The sequence below is a fragment of the Oncorhynchus clarkii genome, chromosome 10 (genome assembly GCF_045791955.1).
Source record: "Oncorhynchus clarkii lewisi isolate Uvic-CL-2024 chromosome 10, UVic_Ocla_1.0, whole genome shotgun sequence".
Lineage (NCBI taxonomy): Eukaryota > Metazoa > Chordata > Actinopteri > Salmoniformes > Salmonidae > Oncorhynchus > Oncorhynchus clarkii.
Window position 1 is genome coordinate 54,238,703 of NC_092156.1, and position 22,230 is coordinate 54,260,932.

The 22,230-nt window shown below is 45.6% G+C and overlaps 1 protein-coding gene across 1 annotated transcript in view; it reads right to left on the reverse strand.

Annotated features, from left to right (window-relative positions):
* Positions 1–1,038: 1,038 nt before the first annotated feature.
* Positions 1,039–22,230, reverse strand: part of LOC139419271 (dachsous cadherin-related 2) — a 50,411-nt gene continuing 29,219 nt past the window's right edge. Inside the window, exons 11-21 of the mRNA XM_071169225.1 lie at positions 21,929–22,168; positions 15,754–15,888; positions 12,768–12,977; positions 11,803–12,663; positions 11,347–11,460; positions 9,254–9,468; positions 8,702–8,853; positions 7,290–7,420; positions 6,305–6,591; positions 5,727–5,868; positions 1,039–3,632 (exon numbers count right to left, since the gene is read on the reverse strand). Coding sequence (XP_071025326.1) covers positions 1,039–3,632; positions 5,727–5,868; positions 6,305–6,591; positions 7,290–7,420; positions 8,702–8,853; positions 9,254–9,468; positions 11,347–11,460; positions 11,803–12,663; positions 12,768–12,977; positions 15,754–15,888; positions 21,929–22,168 — 5,081 coding nt within the window. The remainder of the gene's footprint in view (positions 3,633–5,726; positions 5,869–6,304; positions 6,592–7,289; positions 7,421–8,701; positions 8,854–9,253; positions 9,469–11,346; positions 11,461–11,802; positions 12,664–12,767; positions 12,978–15,753; positions 15,889–21,928; positions 22,169–22,230) is intronic.

The following is a 22,230-nucleotide window of genomic DNA, read 5'->3' on the forward strand; positions in this document are numbered from 1 at the left end:
GTTTCTGAAATGTGATAGTTTAGTCTTATTTAGAATGTCCTAATTGCAGAGGGAGTCTGGGAAAATTATTGCTCCGTAAGAGAAACACATTTTCCATTGGAATTGTTTAATTTATGAACCACATTAACAAACCAGTTCAACGATGAAAATGAATGAAGAGAAAGTCACAAACCATTGTGGAATTGAATCGTACACTAATTGTTGTTCAAGTTAGTTAGAACTGCCCCATAGAGCTAAAAGATAGCAGGACATTGTTTTACCTACTTAAATGACCTTTGCTTATATACATTTTACAATTGAGAGAAAACACTTTTCATTTTGAAATGTTACACACACAAAACTGCCGTTAGTATCTATAGTACACAATCAGCGCACACATCAATATCAAAAGACTGGTCCCACACCAACTGCCACGGCTCTTTGTACAGCTGTTAATGACATTTCAAATACTGTAGGTATTTGAAATGTAGTAGTTCACAGAATATGGGCTCATGGTACTCTGACATAATTCAATTACAGAACAACAAGCATACTTGCCAAGTCAAAAAGCTATAGCCAACTGAAATACAAATGCATTTCATTGTCTTTAGCATGCAAACATTTTTACGACCATACATTTCTTCATTAATTGTGGATTCAAACATCCACTCGTGTACAGAGTGCTGCGTTGTGCTATTGCAATGCAAACCAGAGTTCAGGCTTTTGCATACATAACTTTATTACAAAAGCAAGTTATGAAAATATTAAATGCACCACAATGCAAATCATTCATTGTACAAAGACATTTAATAAATGTCTGATTTCACCCATGCATCTGCATTGTATAATGTCCTTACTAATAGATGTGCCAGATCAACAGAATATTGTCCAAATGTTCAACATGAGCCAATATTTGTAGATCATTTATGTTGAGAAACTAATTGAAGAAACTAATTGAATAGTGATGTTAAAATCAGATTTAAAATAAGCTATTTAATGCTAGTATTTGGCATCTATCATACAATATTTTTCAAAGTCAATATCAAAAGGTCCGCAAGTCTACACCTGTATTTCTCCCTCCAGGAGGCTGCCGGCGTCTAGCCTGAAGACCCCCAGCCCAGTCTCTGAGACCACCGGGGAGGCGTTGGGGGTCCGCAGTGTGAGCACAGACAGCGAGGGAGAGAAACTGGGCGTCATGGCAGACGGGGTGAGCCCTGTGTTCCTGGCCAGGGGCGCGTAAGCATACTTGGGGTAGGAGGGCCTCCGGGTCAGGGTGTGCATGCTGCGCAGGGGCATCCGGGGGGGCACGGCCCTGAGGCCTGGCTGCGCCACGCCCGTGATGAGGGGTGGTGGATGCATGAGACAGCAGGCTTCGGACGCCAGGCCCTCGTGGCCCCCCTGGAGGTCCTCGTCGGGCAGCAGGCTGATGTCGGTGAAGACGGAGGCCAGGGTGTGGTAGCGCGGCTCCCAGTCCAGCAGGTAGTCCCAGTCATAGCTGCCTCGAAGCTGCTCCTCCGGACACAACAGAGAGCTGAAGGAGCCGTCCACCGAGGCCTGGCTATCCGAGAGAGGGACGTAGCCCCTCATGCTCTCCTCCATGTCTCTCACCCTGACCCGCGGCAGCATCCCCTCCCCCCCTCCCTCCTCTTTGAAGGTGTGGAGACTCTCGGAGCTCTGCATCCCTGTGGCCAGACATGTGCTGGAGACCGTGGTTATGACCGTCCCTGGGTTTCCATCCTCTGAATGGCAGGAAAGCTGGTCCGAGTCCTTGGGCAAGCCAGAGTCAGGGACCCTTCTGCTCTTAGCCGAGTCGGCCCTCTTGCGGCACGGGTACTCATTGATCATCTTGATCTCATGGTCCTCAGCCGTTTCACCTTCTGCAGAGCCGCGGCCGCTTGAGTCAGAGTTCCGGATAGGGAGGGATATCTCCCTCTTCACTCGGATTGTGATGGGCGCCCTCAGCTCCCGCAAGCCGATGCCGTTGTGCTGTTGGGCACCGCCGGTCCTGCCGAACGTGCCGGTGTTTAGGTTGGCTGCGAGGGCAGCGGCCTTCTTGATGGCGGCCTCTTTGGTCTTGTACCTCAGAACAAGGGCCACGAAACTGACGAGTAGGAGAAGGAAGATGGCCAGCGACACGCCCAGAGTGACTGTCTGGACACCGAGGGCCACCCCGACCAGAGCTTCAGCCGAATTGGAGATATTGACTGTTACCAGGCTGGTGGTGGACCTGGAGTCCATTCTGGGACTTCCGGCTGTCACCAAGAGCTCCACCACGTCTTCGTTGGAAAAACTTCCTCTCTTGCGGTACACTGGGCCCGAGACGAACACTGCGCCTGTTGTTTTGTTGATGGAGAACAACTGTGAGGGGTTGACAAGGGAGTACTCCACCATGCCATCCAGGCCTCCGTCATGGTCCATGGCCATAACATGACCGACCGTCTGCCCCGCCTTGGCGTTCTCTGGGAGAATGAAATGATACTGCCTCTGGGTGAAGACAGGACTGAATTCGTCTGCCCCTTCGATGGCCACCTGGACCCGCACGGTGGCCGCCTGTTCGCCTTTGTCCCTGGCCTCCACTATGAAGCAGTAGTCGCTCTCCCGCTCGAAGTCAAAGGTTTGCCGGGTGTGGATGTCCCCAGTGAGGCTGTCAATGGCAAAGGCCTCCTTCCTGTCAGGGCTGCCACTGCCGTAGTCCATGAAGCAGGAGGACATGATGGAGTAGGTGAGCTGGCCATAGGGCCCAGCGTCTTGGTCGATGGCATGGACTGAACAGGTGGGGGTGAAGGCTGGAAGGTTCTCCGGCACCGAGCAGTTGACTACGGGGAAGATAAAGTAGGGCGAGTTGTCATTCTCGTCCAACACCATAACAAAGACCACGGTGAAAGCTACTTTACGGTTTCCGGGTTCGCCCCCGTCGGAAGCCTGGACAGTCAGTGCGTACTTGGAGTCTTCCTCGTAGTCGAGACTGTGGTTGACCTCCAGGGCGCCGGTGTGGGGGTCTAACCTGAGGTGACCCTTGCTGTTGCCTGAGATAATGTCGTACCGGACCAGACCGTTGGTTCCGTGGTCAGGGTCCTGGGCGGTCACCTGAACCAACCTGGTCCCTGCTGGGCTGCTCTCGCTGGCCTGAGCATGGTACTCTGCGCTGACAAAAGCCGGCACGTTGTCGTTGACATCCGCTACGGTCACCACCACGACCGCCGAGCTGTTGAGCGGAGGCGAGCCACGGTCAGAAACTATCACTGTCAAGATGTAGCCCTCAGTGGTTTCGCGGTCCAGGAGTTGGCACAGAACCAGACTCCCAGCAGTCCTCTGCTGGCTCTCTGTTTCAACCGCACCTACCTCTATACAGAACCTCCTGTCCTCGTTGCCACTGGCAATGACAAAGTCCAGGTGGGTGTTTTCATACTCCCAGTCCAGGTCCTCTGCCCAGAGGGTCAGCAATGTGGTGCCAACGGGGGTATCCTCAAGGGGGCTGACCGTGTAAGCGTCATGCTGGAAGAGCGGGGTGTGGTCATTGGCATCCAGGACCACAATGTCCACGGAGGTGACTGTAGAGCGGACTGGGTCGCCCCAGTCTCTGGCCTCCACCAGGAGCTGGATCACGTTACCGTTGGTGACATACTTCAAGGGCTTGTTGGTGAACACCGACCCTACAAGACAAATGGGTTTGGAGTTAGCCATTGTCTCCGATTTGAAAACAGTGAAAAACATCTTACTAGTGTTTTTAATAAATTGAAAGTGCTGCAGGTCCTTTAGATATCGCTTTATTCCTATGCAGAATTTAAAAGCGCATTCAAAATAAAAATGTTATAATTATTAGACAAACACTCAAACTGATCTATTTTAACATTGTCTAATGTAGGGTTTCAGCTGTCCACTCAGTCTACAGCTACCATGAGGGAGGCTTTACCATGCTGCCTGTTGATAACGCACAGCTCTCTAGCTGTTATTATGGTAAAGAACACCCTATCAAATAGAGCAAAGTTGGTGGTTTGCCCCTTTAACCAGGAAAGTCCCTGGTGATTGAAACTTTTTTTTTTACACAAGGGAGACCTGGCAACCTGTACAGTAGAATAATATCACTCACTACCTCATGAGTTGCAGCCATAGCTTAGTCTAGGAATCTGAGCGTAATTATATTTCTCCAGCCGCATTCCTCAGCTTTATAGCAAACCGAGTGGCGGGGCCACTCGGGGCCACTTTTGACTGAAATCCAAATTCAGGATTGTGTCTTTAATGCTCTCTATAGAAGTGCATTCTGTAGGCTTTGTGCTGAAGTTTCTTTTGAGAATGTTTAACTATCTAATGAGTTTACTGATGTGAGCACAGTAAATTGAGACTGAAAACGAGCAAGATTGGTATTTTTCATTACATAGAATCAAGCACTACTGTATAGTCAATCAGTTTGGGATATCACCTGGCCTCCTGTAATATTGAAACTTATCTTGAAACACATAATTAAGATAATGAAAACATGAGTGCTGGAAACATGAGGAAACACAAAAGAATGAGCCAGTATCTAGTTTCTGGTTCGAGTTAGGATTAAGACACGATTCTGAGAGGCTCAATTCTAATATTGACACCAGTCCAAATTTCACTTCCCATTAGTTACTTGCACCACAAAACACGGAGAACACATTTCTCAGATGTTACTTTCGAGGGCCAGTGACATTAATAAGGTGGCCCCCAAAAAATATGTTTCAAGAAAAGAAAAACAGAGTTTGAGAATGTAGTATTCTCTTTTAGCCTCGTCGGGTTCAATTAGTCTTCTTCACTTGTCGGGTTGGGGAGGGCGAAGACTTTGCTTCCCGAGACTGGATAGCAGACCTCTATATTAGTGATCTCTCATCAGCAATCTCTCCCACTCACCCCTTCTTTTTTCTCTCTCCCCCACCATTGCACTCCTTCACACATCCAAGCCCGTAAAAAGAGAAAGGATGGATGGAGAAACTGATGCTACTGACAGTGTGAATACTCTGAATAACCCTTGATGTGTAGAACCATGCAGAACTGGGCATATACTTACTGTTGGCGCAAACCCCCATTTCTTGGCCAACATGTGTAAAATAAGCGTGTCGCGCCAGAAAAATGTGATTTTAAACAAGGGAATATAAAAGATGAATATGAAAACTGGGCTACCAGACAGTCTTAAGACGTGAACCTTGGAAAGCATGTGGCGGTAACTTTTCTTCTCCTACTACATTTTGACAGTCAATCGTAGGAATTAAGAGAAGCACATTTTGTAGCGTCGCGGGAGGATTAGGCCTATTTCTTCAAGACCTAGCAGCAGCTATATAGATTCAGCCTTGGAATTTGACTGACTGACTCGTCCTTGGACTCTGGGTATGATTGGGATAATGGTCCTGGGTCCATTAAAAACATTTTCACGAGGCCTCTGCCAAGAGTTTGCACTTTAGAGACTTCGTGCCTAAATAAGTTCTTCCATCGTTACCTTTCAATTTGATTCAAATTGATTTAGAATGGACTGGATGGTACAGTAGTTAGGGCCGTAGTCTCTGGTACGCATACTGTATGTACACGTCGGCATTGGGTGATATCCGGCCTACACATTCTTCACAATGACACATTCTCCCTCCAATCTCGGTCATAATTTCTCTCTTCAATAAAAACACTAAAGTAAATATATTTTGTAATTAGAACAGGCGTGTTGACTATATCTGGCTAATTCTGATGAAAGCTATTCATTTAATTTGACTCTAATTGGTTAATCTAATAGTGCTTACCATTGTCTGGGTGTATATAGAAGCCGTGTAGAGGTGACGAGAGGAGTCTGTAGCCGAGTTTGCCGTTAAGCCCAGAGTCTCGGTCCGTGGCAGCCACAGTCAGGATCAACATGTTGGCAGGAGACAGTTCTGGCAACTTCACCTGATGGTGCAAACAAACAAACACATCTCATGTCAATTGCCAGGAAAAATGACATGCATTTATAAACATCTCATTAAGGACTCAAGGAGAACTTGGAGTCACAAGACATCACTGAGGGAGTACAATGCTGTCAAATGGATAGATCAGACATTGTCCAACTTGACATTCAAATCCCCTCGTCCTCTCAGTGAGTCAGTCATGTTAACATTTTAAACGACTTCATTTCTGCCTCCTATATAATCATGTTTTGCTAATGTGGAAAGGCTCACCACAAAGTAGATGTGTGTGTGTGTGTGTGTGTGTGTGTGTGTGTGTGTGTGTGTGTGTGTGTGTGTGTGTGTGTGTGTGTGTGTGGAGGGATTTGTGTTCCATAACTATAACTGTGTCTTGTAACACATCATTAGTGAAATACAAAATCGATTGCAGTTCTAGCTACCTGGTAGGAGTCCTGTGAGAAGACGGGCACGTTGTCGTTTACATCCAGCACATGAACCAGGACCTCTGCCGTGGTCTGGTGGAGGGAGTCCGAGGCCCACACCACCAGCCTGTGCGTCGTCTGTTCCTCATGGTCAAGCATCTGTGTCAGGGTCACCACGCCCGTGTAGCGGTCAATGGCAAAGCTCCCGGCAGTGCTGGCATTGTCCAAAAAACTGTAGGTCATGGTGGAGCTGAGGTCCACATCATTGGCGCTTACCTCGGTCACCATGTAGCCCACTGGGAGGTCTGGTGACCAACAAGATAACAGTGTAAGAAGTATTTAGTACCAAATAGTCTATATAGTCAAACGCACACAACTTATTAGGGGGTACTGACCTGGCCTGAGCCGAAGTGCAATTGTGTGTACAGGTCCTACTTCATCTCTACAGGTATTTAGTATTACAAATTAAACCGAAACCTTATCTTAAGTTGACAATTCTCTTGGAAATCTCTGTCAATCAATAAAATCTTCTGCTATAACACCTGATTCAACTAATCATAAAAACTTTGGTTAGCTGAATCAGTGTGTCAGTGAGGGGCTGGGAACTGCCCTATGAGCAAAATACATTGGAAAGACATTGAAAATACGTCTTTTGGTTGGATGTACCGATTTCAACTAATTTTGGTCATTGGGTGGGCTTGTCTCCCAAGCAATTTGTTTCAGGAAGTGATCTTCACTCCTTCAGGACAGTGGCATAAGGATAGAGCTTTGCCTCAGGCACAACAGCCTGTGGGACTGTTACAAAGAGGGACTTCATCCTTTCAGCGCCAGCTACCAAAATCTTGGCCTACTGTGAAGATGCCTTAAATAAATAAATACTTTTTTTTTTCTTTTTTTATGCGATTAGAAAATGTAGACCGAAAATGGTTACCCCATTGGCCCTGGTCAAAAGTAGTGTACTGTAACAGGAAAAGGGTGCCATTTGAGAGGGGTGGTGTCTTACTCTCTGCCATGACCACAGGCTCCATGGGGGGAATAGAGGGGCTGTTGTCGTTGATGTCCACCACCTGGACCCGGACGGTGGCGATGCTGCTAAGGGGAGGGCTACCCCTGTCTGACGCCTGCAGTACCAACCTGGGAAAACAACACCACAAGGAAACGCACACCATTACATTACTAGGACTCCAACTAGCCAGTGTAGGTAGAAGACAGAGATCGATAGACATGTACTGTATATACTGAAAAATATATATAAACGCAACATGCAAAGTGTTCGTCCCATGTTTCAAGAGCTGAAATAAAAGACCACAGAAATGTTCCATATGCACAAAAAGCTTAATTTTCTCCAATTTTGTGCACAAATGTGTTTACTTCTCTGCTAATGAGCATTTCTCCTTTGCCAAGATAATCCATCCACCTGACAGGTGTGGCATATCAAGAAGCTGATTAAAGGCCACTAAAACATGCAGTTTGGTCACACAACACAATGCCACAGATGTCTAATGTTTTGAGGGAGCGTGCAATTGGCATGGTGACTGCAGGAATATCCACCATAGCTGTTGCCAGAGAATTTAATGCTAATTTCTCTACCATAAGCCGCCTCCAACGTTGTTTTAGAGACTATGGCAGTACATTCAACCGGCCTCACAACCGCAGACCATGTGTAACCAAGCCAGCCCAGGACCTCCACATCTAGCTTCTTCAACCGCGGGATCGTCTAAGACCAGCCACCCGGACAGCTGATGAAACTGAGGAGTATTTCTGTCTGTAATAAAGCCCTTTTGTGGTGAAAAACAAATTATTATTGACTGGGCCTGGCTCCCAAGTGGCTGGGCCTATGGCCTCCCAGTCCCACAAATGGCTGTGCCCCTGCTCAGGCATGTGGAACCCATAGATTAGGGCCTAATTTATTTATTTAAATTGACTGATTTCCTTATGAACTGTAACTCAGTAAAATTGTTGAAATTGTTGCATTTATATTTTTGTTCAGTATAGAAAAACACTGAGTATACCAAACATTATAAACACCTTCCTAATATTGAGGTGAACCCCCTTTTGACCTCAGAACAACCTCAATTCGTCAGGCCATGGACTCTACAAGGTGTTGAAAGCAATCCACAGGGAGGCTGGCCCATGTTGACGCCAATGCTTCCCACAGTTATGTCAAGTTGGCTGGATGTCCTTTGGGTGGTGGAACATTCTTGATACACACAGGAAACTGTTGAGCATGAAAAACCAGCACCGTTGCAGTTCTTGACACAGACCGGTGTGCCTGACACCTACTACCATACCCCGTTCAAGGGCACTGAGATCTTTTGTCTAGCATGTAGGATTAGATACACACAACTCACAATACATTGCCATAGCAAGTGACAACTCTAATAGTAGCGTAAAGTGTAATGTAAGCTAGCGTACTTGTAAGAGGAAGTGATTTCCCGGTCTAGAACAGTGTTGGTGGCAAGGATCCCGCGCACAGAGTCGATGATGAACGCCTCGTTTTGGTTACCAGACAAGATGGAGTAATCAATCTGACCATTCACACCGCTGTCCGCATCAGAGGCAAACACCTACAACAGGAAGAAAGGCATTATAGAGTTAGGAAGCCTATTTCTTCATAGCCAATACCCAGCGTAAGCATGGCACATTTGCAAATATAAAAATAACATTTGCAAGAGTCAGTTCAGACTGTTACAGGCCACACAACACTTAATGAAAACAATACACAATAATGCTATGCATTTGGTATTTGAAATGGATTGTAATTATTATTATTTTTTTTACAGCAATGTTTCAAACAATCAATTAAAGCAAAAGCAAGGGCCCAGTGCCCAGGAAAAACACCCGAGATGGAAGAAACCTAGAGAGGAACATAGCTCAAAAGAAACTGATTGGTAACGACAAATTATGTTTCTGCCTTAGCTCAAAATGACAAAGTAACAACTCGATTGGCTGGCCTCCAATCCATACCTGCATGACGTAGGTGTTGTGTACCTGGCCTTCCCACACGGCCGTGCGGTAGTGGCCCTGCTCAAAGGCTGGCGCATTGTCGTTGACGTCCTGCAGCATGACGGTGACCCGGCAGTGGGCTGTGCGCATGGGGCCGCCGTCAGCCAGCACCACCAGGTGGACCCTCCGGTTGGCCTCGTAGTCTAGACTGGCCTGGTCCCACACTGTGATGTCACCTGGGAGAGGGGTGGAAAGACAAAGAAAGCGAGAAATAGAGGGAACAGAAAGATAGGGATTTAGCGAGCGAGCGAACAGAAAGAGACACAGGAAAGTGGGAGAAGAGATGGAGAGGGAGAGCGTGAGCGCAAATGAGAAAGATTGTATGATGGATGTACGATAAAAAGTTTATAGAATTCACAGGGAGTTACGTTGCGCGTGCGCCTATTCTAGCACCATGTTGCATCCATGTTTTGCAGTTGTGCATTCAAAACATATGTACACATTCCATTAACAACTTGATTCCTCTGAGTATCCAAACAAGAATGTAATCGGGACTTTGATGTTCCCCCCCACCCGTTCCACTTCAGCCACACTGCATATATAGGGGCTCAGGGAGAGTTTGGGCCATAATGAATCCATGCTGGCTAAGGCAAGCAGTCCATAATCCACAGCAAAGCCTGTGTATGCGTCCCGCAAGACACACTATTCCCTATATAGTGTACTGTGTTTGAACAGAGCCCTATGGGCCCTAGTCAAAAGTAGTGCACTACATAGGGAATACGGTTCCATTTGGGATACAAGTCCAGTTCTCTGAACAGGGGGATATGGGAAAACAACCTCTTGACTGCTGTAGTAGACAATGCCTTCAATAATCCTAAAAGGGGATTTCAACACGATAATTTGGATAGCCACTCTAGCGTCGCCCTCATGTGCGTGCTAGTGTAGCACATGGGGATGTGAGACACATACTCCACAGCCTTGAGTGTCCCGCTTGTGTAGCCTCATTAGCTAGCTTTTGAGGTGGCACGATCGGCTGAGATGCTTGAGGGAGGACAGTCATGTGTGAGGCAGAGGCCCCGAGTTTGTGCCAGGTATGGTCCGAATCAGGAGGAAGTGGTACTCACTAAGCAGCGTGACGTTGTTTACACAAGCAAGCAGGCTAGGCATCTACAGACAATCCAGTAGGGTCTGGAAACTATAGTGCAGGAATCATCAACTAGATTCAGCTGCGGGCCGATTTGTTTCTTGAGCAGATGGTCGGGGGGCCAGAAGATAATACACAATTATTTGTAGACTGCAAACAGATATGTTTGTCTAAAACTATTATTTCTATTTCAAACCTTGTATACGATCATGTCTCTTTGTGCGTGGGAATAGATTTCTGAAATAAGTCACTGAGCTGATTTACTAGTGTTTTTACACCCTATTCACGCTCCCTCGTCCAAGCTCGCATTGCCCAACGGTCTCCCCGCCCTCTTCAGTTCCTTCCTTTGTTCATCGGAAATGAAATGAAATGAATGAACGAGCGTGCGAGAGAGAGCGAGCGATGGTCCAAAGGGATTGAGAGGCTAGTCGCACTAATTGGAAGAAAAAGGAGTAAAGTCTTGTTTGGGAAAGGGATCTGAGGAGTCTGGAATGCCGGGGTTATTAGCCTGGATGGAGATACAGGGTTAATAGCCTGGATGGAGATACAGAAAACTAGACAGATGGATGCAGGGATAGGCGGAGGTTCTGGCTTTGGTGTGTCCCTGGAGTCTCAAAATTACCTGAATAACGGAACAAGGAAGAAAAGACAAGCATGGTTTTAAGTTCCTGCTGCAGGCAACTAATGGAAGAATCTTAGCTGGCTTATGCCAACAAGCACACTGGAGCCTAAGCTATGTCTATGATTCCAGCCTCAGAGAAGTGTTCTGGTGAGGAGAACAAGTTATTTCAGGGTTTTAAATGTACTTATTGAAGATTAGGACAGTGAAGAGACAAAAAAGGTGGGAGAGATTGTGAATCAAAAAGGTGGATTTAAACACATTCTGACTCTGTTATATGTGTGCCGGGGATGGTGGCACCAACCACTGGACCACATGAGAAATATAGTTTAGTATTGGAAAGGTTCATACCTGTGTGTCGGTTGATGGCGAAGGCGCCGTTCTCGTTGCCGTTGAAAATGCTGTACTCGATTCGCCGTCTGTCGTCGGTCTGGTCGTGAGCCACCACGTTTCCCACCCACGCGCCTGAAGGTGAAAGGAGAAGAGATGGAAAAAAAGATAACTCTCAATGGCTTTTAGCCCTAACCTGAACTCAAAGGGTTTGATAGATAGCGTGACGCCAGTAAATAGTTTGGATAAAGTATTGAACATACACAGCAGACTTAAGTGTTTGATTGAGCCTGACTAGAGAGCCAGACGGGCTGGGATCCAACTTTTAGGACTATCCAATTGGCTCCATTGCAGCAGCCAAGTTCAATCAAACATATGATAGAAAACAAATATTAGTTGAAACCAGATCTGGTACATATCAATGCACTTGTCTTGAATAGTTGTTCATATACTGATATTGGAGCAGTTCTTACATACCAGCTTTGCTGTTTTCCACCACAACTGCTTCGTAGAGCGTCTCAGTGAAGTGCAGTGGCTCGTCCTCTCCCTTCACGTGAATAATGACCAGGCAGGTAGAGGTGAGAGCTGGCCTCCCCTGGTCTGCAGCCAACACCTGCAGGTTAGCACCCAAGAAACTCTGACTAATGGAACCATTCAATCGTATGTCTCCCGATTTACCATTGATGGTGAAAAAAGGGTTGTTTTCCACCAAGCTAAACCACACAGTCCCGTTCTCACCACGGTCACCGTCCACTGCCGTCACCGTGGCGACAATCTTGTTTGGGATCGTCTCCACTGTGACCCAGCCGGCAATAGGGTTCTCCGTGCAGACGGGCGCGTTGTCGTTGGCGTCCTCCACCTGCACGGTAACCGCGGTGGCGGAGCTCCGTGGACCTCTGGCGCAGCCGTCGGTGGCCACGGCCCTGAAGGTGTACTGAGCACGGCTCTCCCTGTCCAAGGGCCGGGTGGTCCGAATCACCCCCGTGGTGGGCTCTACCGAGAAGGCCCCCAGGGTGTCCTCGGCCAGAGAGAATGTCACCTCGCCATTGGGACCCTGGTCCGGGTCTCGGGCCTCCAGACGCAGCACTTCGGCCCCTGCAGGGAGCCCCTCAGCCAAGGATGCACGATAACTCTTGCGGTGAAACGACGGACTGTTGTCGTTCTGGTCCAGCAGGAGCACCAGGAGCTGGGTGGAGGAGCTGAGGGGGGAGGGTTGGCCGCCGTCGCTGGCCTGGATGCAGAGGGTGTAGCTGGGCCGCTCCTCCCGGTCGAGGGCCCGCATGGTGCTGACGGCGCCCGTGGTGGCGTTGATGGTGAAACGCCCGTCGTAGTCCTCACCTGGAGGGATAAGTCAATACACTCCTGTTAGATTAAATCTTGTTGAAACCACCAAGTAATTTTCCACTGAAACACTGAGGTGCTGCTCCATTTAGGAATCTCACCCTGTATGGCGTAGGTGATGGTGCCGTTGGCTCCGTGGTCTGGGTCCGAGGCCTGGGATGTGTGGATGACCCCGGGGGGCAGGTTCTCTGGCAGGCTAAGCTGAAAGGAGGCCTGCATGAACTCGGGGACGTTGTCGTTGTCGTCCAGCACCGAGCATAGCACCGTGGATGTGCTGGAGAGGGGCTGGACGCCGCTGTCCCGAGCCTGGACTGGTGAGGGGGACGAGGGAGATGATGCAGAGGGACAACAGGGAGAGGAAGGTGAGGGTTTAGGGAGAGGGTGATAGTTTAGGTCCTGTTTGAATAGGGTTGCAAAATTCCTAGATTTTCCAGAAATCCCAGTTGGAAGATTCCCAGAATCATACGGGAACAATGATTTTAAATAGGAATTTCTGAAATACTTTGTTGTTTGAATATTATTCAAACTTTCTTCATTAAATTTGTGTCATTTTGGAGACTTATCCAGAGTGACATGGAATCAGTGCATTTGACAAAAGTAGGTAAGATGGCCATATATCACGATCATTACAAGTAAAGCATTGCTCGAGAATAGCTGCGGTTTTATGAATAGATAGTTCTGTTAGTACTAGTGAGAATAGAATAAAAACGCAACAGTGTGCCACCCCTCCTTGATGTGATAGCTGAACTAACATTTGGAAAGGTGGGAGCAAGGGATCAACTTTGTGGTTTTCACCACTTCAGTCGAATGCTCTTTTTTCCCCCCACAAACATCGGCATGAACAAACAGCGGCTCCTTCACAGATTTTCTTTATTTCATGAGTTCTACGTTTTGTATCCTTCAGATTTAACAGACCAACAACTTAGCTAAATAAACTGTCCTTTGAAAGTCATAACTGAAGACGTACCTCTTTCACAGCTTCTCTCTACATTGTACCAACATCTTATACTGCCCACCCACCCCTCCCCCCAAAAATGCTGATATGAAACAGATTTTTTTTCAGGGTTCATTTTCCCCCTTGTTTTAATCTGACCGTACCAGTGGAAAATTGGCCCGACGTCTCTTGGTATTTCACAATCATCACCGGGTCGATTCTGGCACGACTTCAAATCACGGCTTTCCTGTGATTATATTTCCTTAGATTTTAATTGTTCAAACTCCCTCCAGACTGTACAAATATAGTCATGTGCACATCTGAAAGCAGTTTATCACAAAATATTATTGCATATTTTGGATGTAATTGTATTCTTGTAAGGGGGGGGGGGGGGGAGCACACGAAAAATACCCTAGTCCAAGGCATGAAACAGTCCGTGGAACATGAGTCTACCCACAAAGCTGAGAGTCTTAAATAGCACCCTATTCCCTATAAGCAGTGCACCATGTAGGGAATCAGGTACCATTTTGGACATTCCCTTGTAACGTCTAGCCTCAACATAAATCACATCTGGTGAATAATGTTGCTTTCAAAAAGTGGGTAGACCGAGTTCTTTATGACTCTGGCTGTGAACCATACAACAACAAAAAAGAGATTGAAAGAGGGCGAGAGAGCAGAGGCGAGAGTGAGCAAATCACGAAAGAGGGACAGCTCAAGAGAGCGAGGAAGGAGTGAGCACGAGAAAGAGAGAATGGGAGAAAGAGAGCGAAAGAGAAAGCAATAAAGAGGGGGAGAGGGAAGGAGCAAGAGGGGGGAAAAAAATTCTAGATATTTTATTAAGCCCTATGGTGGAAACAGATGTGACAAGCTGAGAGGTGCCCTAAATGAGATAGGACTGCCGTATGGGATAACTGTCTCCACGTATCGCATGGTGGGGCTTTTAAATATTAGTGAGTTGGATGCAAAGGATTCACTTCAGGCACCAGACAAGGGCCAAAAGTCCTCGTCATTTGCATGAAGAGACAATCGGGGACGTACAGTACCAGTCTAAAGTTTGGACACACCTACTCAATCAAGCGTTTATTATTTTTACTATTTTCTACATTATAGAATAATAGTGCAGATATCAAAGCAATGAAATAACACATATGGAATCATGTAGTAAACCAATTTATTTTTAACGAATCAAAACACATGCCAAGAGTACAAAGCTGTCATCAAGACACAGGGTGGCAACTTTGAAGAATATTATATATTTTGATTTGTTTGACACTTTTTTGGTTATTACATGATTCCACATGTGTTATTTCATATAGTTTTGATGTCTTCACTATTATTCTGCAATGTAGAAAATAGTAAAACATAAAGAAAAAACCCTGGAATGAGTAGGTGTTCCAACTTTTGACTGGTACTGTACACGTTACCTCAATTACCTTGACTAACCCGCACATTGACTCTGCACCAGTTCCCCCTGTATAGAGCCTCATTACTGCGATTTTATTTTGGCTCTTTAATTATTTGTTATTTTACTTCAGTTTATTTGAGTAAATACTATAAGATACAATGCAGTTTAAGGAAAATAAGTAAGTATGCATTTCACTGTAAGGTGTTGTATTCGGCACATATGACAAATACAATTTGATTTGAAAATGGCGCTAAATTCCACTCTCTAGCTGATATCCCCAGATATGTCCCCCCGCCACCCAAACTCTGGACATCGCTGAACTGCAATCCACCCTTAAACAGTCTTCAGGTGGAACTTTCTCACTGCAGAGAAACAATTTGTTAAATATCAACCAACTAAATTGAGTGTGGCTAATTATTTATGTTACTGATATACGCGCGAGTGTGTGTAATTGAGATGAGCATTGATTGACTTACAAAATGCACTATGACTGTTAGAACTACAGAAATATACTGTAACTTTCATGGTAATTCAACGGTTGTTGACAGGTGCAGTGCATCTTCAACTTTTCCAGAGCCTTAATGAACCAACCACAAGCCAGTCCGCGCACACACACAAAAATAATCATTCAAGATTGACTCAATGCCGCCATTTACAAAAAAGTACAGAGGATGTCACTGCTAACTGAAATGAAAGTGGCAAACTGCACATTTAACAGTAATGAGTTGCTGTGTGTAATGTGTAGAACCTCTGAGGGTGAAGTGCTGGTGCAGCTCCCTGTCCAGTTGGGAGGTGGTACTCAGCTCTCCAGAATGGGGGTCGATGGAGAAGAAGTCGTAGCCCGGCCCGGGCAACAGGCTGTACCACACCGCAGCATTCTCTTCTGTGGTAGAGAGATGGATGGACAGTGTTGGTTACAGGTGGAGTACTGTTCACATCAATATCAGATGCATGGTACAGAAAATAATCAAATATTACAAAGACTTCCAGTGTTTGCTTGAGCCTGCCTTGAGTGCCAGATAGGCAGGGTTTGGACTTTTGGTTCCATTGTGCCACACAAGCTCAATCAAGCAGAAATGAACGATTTGAAAGAAAACATTATTTGAACTCTGGTCTGGCACACACACGAAAACAGTATCAAGGTTGAGGGCACGTAGCCATGGCACCATCCGTCCAGCTCATGGTTTGAATCAAAGGCATTCAAAACAAGGAACATGTAATAAATAGGACATTGTTCAATAAATGGCAGGTATGCGCATAAAAACCATCCATTTCAATATTAACAACCCTTGCTACGGCTAGTCTAGCGCTCCAGCCTCCAACATTTCCCAACAAAATTCACTCATGCTTTCCATCAAAACCAATGAACTACTTTTTTCTTCTGGCAATATGATGGATGATAACCCAGCAAATTCCACTTGGCTCCTTTTAGACATCTTGGGTTGTGTCCTAAACGGCATCCTATTCCCTTTATAGCACACTACTTTTGACCAGACCAAAAGTAGTCCACTATTAACAAAATAAATGAAGTGCACCACGCCATTTGGGACACACTCACACTTGAAGTTTAGGGGCGCATTAATAAACATTCGGCTCTGATGTCGCCATTTAGCATCTCGTTAGGTCAGCCCATGTACGCGTCCCAAATGGCAGGGAATACAGTGCCATGTTTAGGGGCCCGTCTGGAGAGAAAGAGGCGTTTGGGACAAGGGGCCTTATCTGATTCCCAGATTGAAACCAGTGCTAACAGGGGTAAATCACCTCGAGATATGATCCGTCACTTAAATAAAAGAAAAAAACGAATGAAAATATTTAGTTAACCTTCACATGAGCCCCACCAAGTGCTGCGGCATGATTCAATGCAAGTGGATCACCCATGCACAACAACCTTGAACACCCCCCCCCCCCAATCATCTCACTCGCCTCCCCCTATCCCAGGCAACAAAACAGATAGGTACATGTCCAATAGGAAACACTTGTTTTCCATTGCAAAACGTTTTGCTACGGCGTGCCCTAATGAACACAACCCAGATTGGTGGTTTCGAGGAAGAACAGGGAGAGGTGGCAGTAGGGAAAGTGCTGCTAGTAGAGTACCAAACAGATACAGACTGATGTCCCTGACCTAGTTATAGCCCTCCGCCCTCCCGACAGAGGTCAGGTGGTAGAGCAGCCCCATCAGGCACCAGCTAGAGCAGGTCTTCGCATGTGGTTCACATCACCACACACTTTCACGGGACAAATATAACTCAACCACTAATTGTCAGGGGTGACTGTGGGGTATATTCTCTTCCCTGTCTAGCGGCCCCGGTGATTACAGTGGACTGTTTTGTACAGTTATCACACACAAAAGTTTGGGGTCACTTAAATGTCCTTGTTTTTTAAAGAAAATCAATTTTTTTGTCCATTAAAATTTCAAATTGATCAGAAATACAGTGTAGACATTGTTAATGTTGTAAATGACTACTGTAGCTGGAAACAGCAGATTTTATACCGAATATCTACATAGGTGTACAGAAGCCCATTAACAGCAACCATCACTCCTGTGTTCCAATGTCACTTTGTGTTAGCTCATTCAAGTTGATAATTTTAGAAGGCTAATTGATCATTAGAAAACCCTTTTGCAATTCTGTTAGCAGGGCGGAAAACTGTTGTCCTGATTAAATTAATGAAACTGGCCTTTAGACTAGTTGAGTATCTGGAGCATCAGCATTTGTGGGTTTGATTACAGGCTCAAAATGGCTAGAAACAAAGACCTTCTGAAACTCGTCAGTCTATACTTGTTCTGAGAAATGAAGGCTATTCCATGAGAAATTGCCAAGAAACTGAAGATCTGGTACAATGCTGTGTACTACTCCCTTCACAGAACAGCGCAAACTGTCTCTAACCAGAATAGAAAGAGGAAAGGGAGGCCCCGGTGCACAACTGAGGACAAGTACATTAGAGTGTCTAGTTTGAGAAACAGACTCCTCACAAGTCCTCAACTGGCAGCTTCATTAAAATGTACCCGCAAAACAACAGTCTCAACATCAACAGTGAAGAGGCGACTGCGAGATTCTGGACTTCTAGGCAGAGTGGCAAAGAAAAAGCCATATCTCAGACTGGCCAATAAAAATAAATTATTTACATGGGCAAAAGACACTGGACAGAGGAACTCTGCATAGAAGGCCAGCATTCCGGAGTCGCCTTTATAGTCGCCTTTATATACCTTGAGATATATAAAAAAAAAAAACTTGTGGGAACATATTGAAAAACATCACATATTTCTGCTATACTATAAATTGTACAACAAAGTGAAGAGAAACAAGAAAAACAGTCACGCAAAATGTCAGTAAAAGATTGTAAACTCAGGGAGAAAATAAAGTATTATTTTGTATTTTCCACCAATAAAACTACTATGTTATTACTTTTATTACCAAAAAATATAAGATGGGCCAAAAACATTTAAACTCAGTTTCACAATTTCAGACATTTTATCCTAGTAAAATGTCCCTGTCTTGGTCAGTTAGGATCACCACTTTATTTTAAGAATGTGAAATGGCAAAATAATAGGAGAGAGAATGATTCATTTCAGCCTTTATTTCTTTCATCACATTCACAGTGGGTCAGAAGCGTACATACACTCAAGTAGTATTTGGTAGCATTGCCTTTAAATTGTTTAACTTGGGTCAAACATTTCAGGTAGACTTCCACAAGCTTCCCACAATAAGTTGGGGGAATGTTGGCCTGACAGAGCTGGTGTAACTGAGTCAGGTTTGTAAGGCCTCCTTGCTCGCACACGCTTTTTCAGTTCTCCCCAAAAATGTTCTATGGGATTGAGGTCAGGGCTTTGTGATGGCCACTAAAATACCTTAATTTTGTTGGCCTTAAAACATTTTGCCACAACTTTAGAAGTATGCTTGGGGACATTGAACATTTGGAAGACCCATTGCGACCAAGCGTTAACTTCCTGACTAATGTCTGGAGATGTTGCTTCAATATATCCACATAATTTTCCGTCCTCATGATGTGAAGTGCACCAGTCCCTCCTGCAGCAAAGCACCCCCACAACATGATGCTGCCACCCCCGTGCTTCACAGTTGGGATGGTGTTCTTCAGCTTGCAAGCATCCCCAGTTTTCCTCCAAACGTAACGATGGATGGGCATTCTGGCCAAACAGTTTTATTTTTCATCAGACCAGAGGACATTTCTCCAAAAAGTACAATCTTTGTCCCCATGTGCAGTTGCAAGCCAGCTTTTTTATGGCGGTTTTGGAGCAGTGGCTTCTTCCTTGCTGAGCAGCATTTCAGGTTATGTCGATATAGGACTAGTTTTACTGTGGATATAGATACTTTTGTACTCGTTTCCTCCAGCATCTTCACAAGGTCCTTTGCTGTTATTCTGGGATTGATTTTAACTTTTTGCACCAAAGTACGTTCATCTCTAGGAGACAGAACACGTCTTCTTCCTTAGAGGTATGGCGGCTGCGTGATCCCATGGTGTTTATACTTGCGTACTATTATTTGTACAGATGAAGGTGGTACCTTCAGGAGTTTGGAAATTGCTCCCAAGGATGAACCAGACTTGTGGAGGTCTACAATTGTTTTCTGAGGTATTGGCTGATTTATTTTGATTTTCCCCACCAAAGAGGTGCTGAGTTTGAAGGTAGGCCTTGAAATACATCCACAGGTACACCTCCAATTGACTCAGATGATGTCAATTAGTCTATCAGAAGCTTCTAAAGCCATGGAATTTTCCAAGCCGTTTAAAGGCACAGTCAACTTAGTGTATGTAAACTTCTGACCCACTGGAATTGTGATACAGTGAATAATAAGTGAAATAATCTGTCTGTAAACAATTGTTGGAAAAATCACTAACCGACTTGCCAAAACTATAGTCTGTTAACAAGAGTTGAGTTGTTGAAAAATGAGATTTAATGACTCCAACCTAAGTGTATGTAAACTTCCGACTTCAACTGTACCTAAAGCAAGGTTTGGAATGAAGTACTGAACCAGTCGCTCTTTCTCCTCACAATTTCTCCAACACTGAAGCAAAAGACAAAGATCAATGCCAAAAATAAATATATATAAAATACAACTTTCCTCAACTTAATTGTGGGACAGATGGAGAGAGAGCGGCCATTGAGGCACGCCACAGATTCAGGCCACTCCAGAGAGAGGTGATTGGAGGAGACAGATGAACACTCAAGGCCTATTAGCACAGATGGTTGGGATTATGGACTCATCGTCGGTGGGACCTTTCACATCTCCTGGAGGAGCGGGGGCTTTCGGTCTGCTTGCTATTCTTAGAGACTGTTCTCACCCCAAGAATGTCTCACGCACACATACACCCACATGGACGCACACTGAGACACAGACACACACCTCCTTGGTGCTTAAAAAGAGTACACACCCTCCCTTGCTTCACCTTCCTCCTCAACTTTCAATATTTGGGAGAGCAATTAAGAAACGTGATTTGGGGGACGGCGGGCTACTGCAGGGAAAAGTGTTACAATAAACAAGGGCCAACGTGTGGATGTGCGAACGTGATTAAGTTGGGTCGTGAGTGTAATTCGGTGGGATGTATGCTTGAACTAGCCTGTGCAGAGAGAAAACAGAAGACAAGATCAGGGGAGCGCACTGCGGCTCTCCCTCAATTTCAATCAAACCCAAAGGATGCATCCCAAATAGCACCATGTTCCCTATGTAGTGCACTACTTTTGACCAGGGCCCATAGGAAATATGGGCCCATAGTGCATTATGTAGAGGACAGAGTGCCATTTGGGAAGCAACCCACATGGAATGGGACCAACAGAGAAGTAGAAATTCTTGACCTGTCAGGCCTCTAGGGCTCTACTGAAAACTCACAGATTGAGGAGGATTGTCAGTTAATGGCGCCCCTGTCAGTGTGATCTACTGGTGATTGACATGAACCATGTATGGACAGGGGGTGAAAGGGAAAATGGGGGGGTTTATGGTAGACTTGTGTGGCTTTTCAGGGAACAAGGTTACCACATAGTTGCACCTACTTGATACTTGTTTGAGATAGCTTATGGAAACACTTGATATTCTAGTGTCTTTTCTGCTGTAGATACAGTACGTCATATAAAAAATAATTTAACCTACCATAGGACAGTGAACAGTTTGAGAGAGCAACATAAGAATCAAATTCGAGTTTAAAAAAATGTCCCAAACCGCAATCCAAACCATAGCCAACTTGGTTATATTATCAAATGCAATTTTATGGTCAGGATTTTGGGTTAGAAAGGATAATCAGCAGTATTTGTTGACCACTAAATCGCAGGATGGATCTGTCTCAGCACAACTCAGCCATTGGTTGTTGGGGATGGGGAGAGGTGGACGGAGCCGATAACAGTGCCGTGTTTGGTGTCCTCCCTCACGAAGAAGAGTCGCATAAGGTCTCTCAAAGTAGAATTAATATGCAGATGCTGCCACCTAGAGGCTAAACTGACATACTGTAATGTGACCACTGTAAATCTAAACTGTGGATGGGTTTGTCTACAATGAGTGATGTGGGTTCTAGGTTATCTAGAGAATTAGGTTGGGGGTTTGATCCTGGGTAGATTCATAAAAACACTAAAAATGGGACCTAATGCCTCGGCTTGGCACAACGCATTAAGGAGATGGATTGGGGGTAAGGGGGTAGGTAAGGCATTGTGATCTCCAGGGGGTGTACTTCTACACCAAACTGCCTTATGCTACAGAAACATGAGGCTCCTTCCCTATAGACCATTTTGGCACGGGCAAAGCTTACTTCTTCCTTTGAGATGATGCGCTAGCTAGCGCAGAACAATATCTCCTATAAATAATTGAAGCACTGCAAATGAAGAGAAAACTGCAACTTGTTTTTCTGCTCTGTATTCTCCATCTGAACTGAACAATTAAACACAATTTGAAAAAAATAACAGTATCCAGAGTGCTACGTACCGGAGTCCTTGTCTGTGGCGGACACCGTGACCACGCTCTCCCCAGGCTCTCTGTTCTCGGCAACGCTGGCTGTGTAGACGTCCTGCTGGAACAGAGGAGGCTGGTCGTTCACATCCCCTACCTCCAGCATCAGGGTCTGGATAGAGGAGAGGGAGGGGAGCCCCTGGTCCGAGGCCTGGATGGTCAGGGAGTGGGAGGTCTGGAGCTCGTAGTCCAGAGGGGATGCTAGGTACAGCAGACCTACGGGGGGAGAAGAGGCGAGTTGAGACTGATGTGCTGTGGCAGTGTTCCCCTGCCATTGT